This window comes from Mustela erminea, chromosome 14 (genome assembly GCF_009829155.1).
Source record: "Mustela erminea isolate mMusErm1 chromosome 14, mMusErm1.Pri, whole genome shotgun sequence".
NCBI lineage: Eukaryota > Metazoa > Chordata > Mammalia > Carnivora > Mustelidae > Mustela > Mustela erminea.
Window position 1 is genome coordinate 53,345,411 of NC_045627.1, and position 6,640 is coordinate 53,352,050.

Consider the following 6,640-nt stretch of genomic DNA (forward strand, 5'->3'; position numbering starts at 1 on the left):
TGAGACCTTTCTTATTTCTTGAGAAAGGCTTGTATCACTATATATTTTCCTTTTGGGACTGCCTTTGCTGTGTTCCACAGATTTTCAACCGTTATGTTTTCATTATGATTTGTTTCCATGAATTTTTTCAGTTCTTCTTTAATTTCCTGGTTGACCCATTCATTCTTTAGAAGGATGCTCTTTAGTCTCCAGGTATTTGGTTTTTTCCCAAATTTCCTCTTGTGATTGAGTTCTAGCTTCGGAGCCTTGTGGTCTGAAAATATGTAGGGAATGATCTCAATCTTTTGGTGTCAGTTGAGACCTGATTTTATGACCCAGGATGTGATCTATTCTGGAGAATATTCCATGTGCACTAGAGAAGAATGTGTATTCTGTTGCTTTGGGATGGAATGTTCTGAATAGATCTGTGATGTCCATCAGGTCCAGTGTGTCATTTAAGGCCTTTATTTCCTTTTTGACCTTTTGCTTGGATAATCTGTCCATTTCAGTGAGGGGAGTGTTAAAGTCCCCTACTATTATTGTATTATTGTCAATGTGTTTCTTTGATTTGTTATTAATTGGTTTATATAGTTGACTTCTCCCATGTTAGGGGCATAGATATTGAAAATTGTTAGATCTTCTTGTACAAACCCTTTGAGAATGATATAGTGTCCTTCCTCATCTCTTATTATAGTCTTTGGCTTAAAATATAATTGATCTGATATAAGGATTGCCACCCCAGCTTTCTTTTGATGTCCATTAGCATGGTGAATTGTTTTCCACCCCCTCGGTTTAAATCTGGAGGTGTCTTTGGGTCTAAAATGAGTTTCTTGTAGGCAGCATATTGATGGGTTTTTTTTTTTTTATCCATTCTGATACTCTGTGTCTTTTGATTGGGGCAATTAGCCCATTTACACATTTACATTCAGGGTAACTATTGAGAGATATGAATTTAGTGCCATTGTATTGCCTGTAAGGTGACTGTTACTGTATATTTTCTCTGTTCCTTTATGATCTATTACTTTTAGGGTCTCTCTTTGCTTAGAGGACCCCTTTCAATATTTCCTGTAGAGCTGGTTTGGTGTTTGCAAACTCTTTTAGTATTTGTTTGTCCTGGAAGCTTTTTATCTCTCCTTCTATTTTCAATGATAGCCTAGCTGGATATAGTATTCTTGGCTGCATGTTTTTCTCATTTAGTGCTCTCAATATATCCTGCCAGTTCTTTCTGGCCTGCCAGGTCTCTGTGGATAAATCTGCTGCCCATCTAATATTTTTACCATTGTATGTTACAGACTTCTTGTCCCGGTCTTCTTTCAGGATTTTCTCTTTGTCGCTAAGACATGTAAATGTGGTGTGAGGGGGATTCTCTGCACCTCCTGAATTTTGATGCTTGTTCCCTTTGCCATATTAGGAAAATTCTCTACAATAATTCACACCAATATACCTTCTGCACCCCTCTATCTCTTCTTCTTCTGGAATCCCAATTATTCTAATGTTGTTTCATCCTATGGTATCACTTATCTCTCAAATTCTTCCCTTGTGGTCCAGTAGTTGTTTGTCTCTCTTTTGCTCAGCTTCTTTATTCTCTGTCATTTGGTCTTCTATATCACTAATTCTTTCTTCTGCCTCATTTATCCTAGCAGCAAGAGCCTCCATTTTTGATTGCACCTCATTAATAGCTTTGTAAATTTCAATTTGGTTAGATTTTAGTTCTTTTATTTCTCCAGAAAAGGCTTTTATTTCTCCATACAGGGTTTCTCTAAGATCTTCCATGCCTTTTTCGAGCTGGGCTAGAACCTTGAGAATTGTCATTCTGAACTCTAGGTCTGGCATATTACCAATGCCCACGTTGATTAGGTCCCTAGCCTTTGGTACTGCCTCTTGTTCTTTTTTTTGTGGTGATGTTTTTCTGCCCTGCATTTTGTCAAGATAAGAATATATGAAGCAGCAAATAAAATACTAAAAGGCTGTCAAAGACCCCAGGAAAATGTGCTTTAACCAAATTAGAAGAGATCCCAAATTGTGTGGGGGGGGGTGGGCAGAAAGGGGGTAAAAAGAAGTTCAGGAAAAAAGTTAAAAAAATAAAACAAAGAAAAAATACAATAAAGAAAAAAAATATATATGACTGGTGACTAGAACAGGGTCCCCACTTAATTTTGGGAGTATTTTGGTCTCTTTGAAGAAAGTACCTCCCCAAATTTTAAAGAATGAAAAACATATATAAGGGTAAACACAATGAAGGGATGGAATATGATAATAAGGATGAAAAAAATTTTCTTTTGAATTTCTGAAAAAGGACTTGATAAGGTAAGTTGGTTGGGAGACTAAAGAAAAAGAAAGTGGAAAGAATTTGTTCAGGCTGGAGACTAGAACAAGACATGTGCTAGATTTCAGGGGTATTTTGATCTATTAGAAGAAGTTGTACCCCAAATTTTTTAGAAGAACAATCCCTATGTGTATACAAAAAAAATATAGTTAGATACAGTGAATGATAAAATATGATTATAATAATGAAGTTTCAAAAAAGATTTTTTTTAATGAAAGGTATTGTTAAGATCAACTTGTTAAAAAACATTAAAAGAGGAAAGTGTGAAAGTTACATAAAATTCAGCAGAAGAAAAAAATTAAATTAAAAAAATTAATTAACTTTGCAACTTAAGAATCATGGGGAGAGAGCCATGCAAGCATGTTTTGCTTTCTCCTCCTCTGAAATTCCGCTGTTCTCCTTGGTAAATGAACGTGGTCTTGGCTTGATTTCTTGTTGATCTTCTGGGGGAGGGGTCTGTTGTAGTAATTCTCAAGTGTCTTTGCCCAGGGCAGAATTGCACCGCCCTTACCAGGGGCCAGGCTAAGTAATCTGCTTGGGTTTGTTTTGGGGAGCTTTTGTTCCCTGAACGCTTTCTGTAGATTTCCAGAGGACGGGAATGAAAATGGCAGTCTCCCAATCTCTGTCCCAGAGGAGCCAAGAGCTCAGGACCCCAGTACTCAATGTGCCCTCAGAGAAAAGCGTTCAATCACTTCCATTTCCCTGGCCTCCGGCTGTGCTCCGAGCTCACCCAGCCTGTGACCAAGCATCTCTGTCTCTGGCACAGAGCTCTGCCTGGAGTCTCTGAACCCCACAGATCCCTGCGTTCTTCCGGGGGGTGTCCCTGGATCTTGTGGGGACCCCACTCACAGAATAGTGGCCTGTGCCATGGATTACAGTTCAAGGTAACCCCGAGTTGAGAGATCACTCCTCAGCTCGGTCTCTGTAGCCAGCTTCCCCGCTCTAATACCTGCAAGCTCTGCGACACTCAGACACGCCTGATCCTTCTGTGACCTTGTGGGACCTGAGGTCATGCTGTCCCCATGTGGGCTTCTCCCCAGTTTAGCCTCTGGAGTGATGTCCTTCAGTGCAGCAGACTTCTAAAGAAGTCCTGATTTTGTGCTCCGTTGCTTTGCCGCTTGCTGGGAGCCACCCCTCACCCCACAGTCTATCTAACTGTGGCTTTAGATTGACTTCTCCACTGGTCCTACCTTTCAGAAAGTGTTCAATTTTCTGTTTCTAGAATTGTTGCTCTTCTTCTCTTCAATCTCCTGTTGGATTTGTAGGTGTTCCGAATGGTTTGATAAGCTGTCTAGCAGATCTCCCGGTACCTGATGTCATCTCAGCCTGCTACTTCTCCACCATCATGACTCCTCCCCACTGAAAATTTTGGTTTTAAAGTAGCTTATCAATCAGGGGTGTCTATGTGGCTTAGTCAAGTGTCTGACTTTGGCTCAGGTCATGGTCTCTGGGTCCCAAAATAAGGCCCTACATAGGACTCTGCACTCAGTGTGGTGTTAGCTTGTCCTTCTGCCCCTTATCCTATTCTCTCTCAAATAAATAAATAAAACAGTTATAAAAATAAGTAGATTATCAGTCAGAAATAACCTATGGTTGACAACACAATTCAACAGGAAAAATGTTTAATTTGTTGATTTTCATTAGTAAAATGAAGTAGATAAGCAAATAACTTAGGTTTTCCCAACTTGAGTTTTTGGAGAAAATTATAGAATTATAAAACAAGTGTGCCCTTCCACTGATATACACAGACATTTTGTGATAACAGCTTTAGGATAGGAACCGATCATAAGCATGCATTATGAATCTGAGGGGTTGGAACTGGAATAAATAATTTAGGATTTAGGAGCTGGTCAGTCTTGGCATGCTGTGATAATTCCCTCTCCTTAGAGAATGGCCTAAGCCTGAGAATAATTCAGTTTCCCCAAAGCATGGGATTGATGCATACATATGTAGCTAAGCTAAGGGTCAAGAACAGCATTTAAGAACACACTTGAAGCAAAAAATATATATTGCAAGATGAAGAGTAGTTTGACCATTATTTCCTTGGGCAAGGCTAGGAGAGAATGCGGACCCAAACATGCTATTTCTATCATTTTGTTCCTACACACAATGTAATATATCACCTTCTATCATATTAATTATCTAAATACCTATTGGTAAATCACTATTAATTCTGTTGAACCATGCTTATTGGAGAATGAAATGAAATAATAAGTGTAAAAATTTACAAAATTTTGGAAATTTAAGTGCATGATTTATAAATAATTTACTGATTTACTAAAAATTCAGTAAAGGATTTTGTAATTAATCAGTTGTCATCAGTATGTGGAATATTTAGGGAGAGGATAGCTATGCACATCATGGTAAAGTGTAGCCTTGAAGAAACAGGTTTCCATTTTGCTAGGGATGTGTAGGGTTCACTGAGATCTGTCAGAGACTCTGCACTACAACTCTGTGGACTGCTACACTGGCCAGGATGAGGACACAGGGTTCTCTGAAGCCTTTCACTCCAAAGCTGTGTGATTGTTTTTATCTTGATATTTTCATTCTGCACATTGTCTCCCTCAGAGCCCGGTGCACCTGCTTGTTCCGCAGAGTGTAGATGACAGGGTTGAGCAAGGGGGTCACCACCGTGTTCACAAGGGCAGCCTCCCTGTTGGAGTCCAGCCTGTTCGTTTGCTTTGGTTTCACATATATGAACACACAGCTGCCATACATTAGAGAGAGAACTATGAGGTGAGAGGAGCAAGTGGAGAAAGCTTTCTGTTTCTCCCTGGCAGATGGGAGTCGGAGGATTGTGACTACTATGTTGCTGTATGCAATGGTGGTTATGATAAGGGATGTCAATAGAATAAAAGAAGTGAGGACAAAGGCTAACATTTCAGTGGAGCTGGTATTAGAACAGGAGAGATGAATCAGGGGGCCAAGGTCACAGAAAAAGTGGGGAATGACATGAGGGCCACAGAAGGATAATTGGGAAACCTTCACTACAAGACCAGTAATGAGGGGGAAGGGCAATGTGAAGCAGGCAGTGACTAGGAGGATGCAAGTCTTCGGGTTCATGATGGTCGGGTAATGCAGAGGCTTGCAAATGGCCACATACCGATCCAGAGACATCACTGCTATGAGGAAGAAAACAGCTGATCCCAGAAATACAGTGACAAATGCTTGTATAAAACAGGCAGAAAGGGAAATAGTTTGCATGCTTAAGAGAAAGATGATCAGCAATTTAGGAATAACAGCACTTATGATACCACACTCCAAGCAGGAGAAAATGCTGAGGAAAAAGTACATAGGTGTGTGGAGCCGGGAGTCAGCACAGGTGATGGTGACTATGATTGCATTGCTTACAATGGATGTCAGGTATGCCAGCAGGTGCACGAGGAAGAAGACCTTTCCCAAGTTTTGGATGGCAGGAAACCCCTCCAAGGTGAATTCTTGGACAGTTGTCCCGTTCCCCATTTCCATGGGCATCTCTTTCCACAACAGCATCACAGCTGTGCTTAAGCTAAAGTTAAGACATCAGGGAACACAAAGGTTTTAGAGGAGCATGATTAAGTTACTTGACTATCCAGGAACATGGGTAGGCTGGTAGTAAAGTGGATTAGCCAGTTGGTTCTTCAATCGGATGGACCTGAGTTCAATATTAGCTCAATGATCAGTTCTAACTCATGGGAGATGGATTGTTTTTGGAAAGTTAGTTAACATTTGTCAACTTTTTTTCATCCTCTGTAGAATGAAGATGATAGGATCTACCTGTTCATGTTCCTGTGAGAACTAAGTAAGGAAAAGCATGTAACTCACTTGGCATATGATGCTAATGTTTCCTAGGTGTTCCTCAAAGTCTAATTGTAATGTTATGATCACTAAAATAATGCTTAGGAGAGCAACATGTGTAGGCAGGTGTATTGACATTTTTCTAGTTATATAACATTTTATTTTTAATAGTATTACCAATTTGTTTGTAAACATAATGATGGCATTAGTAATATTCCCTTTAGAAGTCCCTTTTAATAATGCAAAACATTCTATGGTCCAAACTGTGATCACCATGATGTGTTGAGGACTTATGTGTGGCATTATGCTGGTCACTGAAATTCAGTATTTCTGTTCCTCTTCACAATAACCATGAGCCCCTTCTTCTAGAGAAGCAGAACTGAGGCTTAGATTGTTCCAGAGTATTTGCTTCACATAGGTGGCGCTTTACCTAGATCTTCCAGATCTAGAGCCCCTGCTATTGACAGATGCAATGTCAAAATATTTGAAAAGGGAAAAAAAATGTATTGTTGATGATCTTTAAACTTGAAGTGAAGGATTAGCTTTATTTATTTTAAT

The 6,640-nt window shown here is 39.6% G+C and overlaps 1 protein-coding gene across 1 annotated transcript; it reads right to left on the bottom strand.

Moving 5' to 3' along the window:
* Positions 1-4,834: 4,834 nt before the first annotated feature.
* LOC116572758 (olfactory receptor 49-like) lies at positions 4,835-5,797 on the bottom strand. The gene has a single exon (XM_032312032.1). The coding sequence runs from the start codon at positions 5,795-5,797 to the stop codon at positions 4,835-4,837; it is 963 nt and encodes a 320-aa protein (XP_032167923.1).
* Positions 5,798-6,640: the final 843 nt, after the last annotated feature.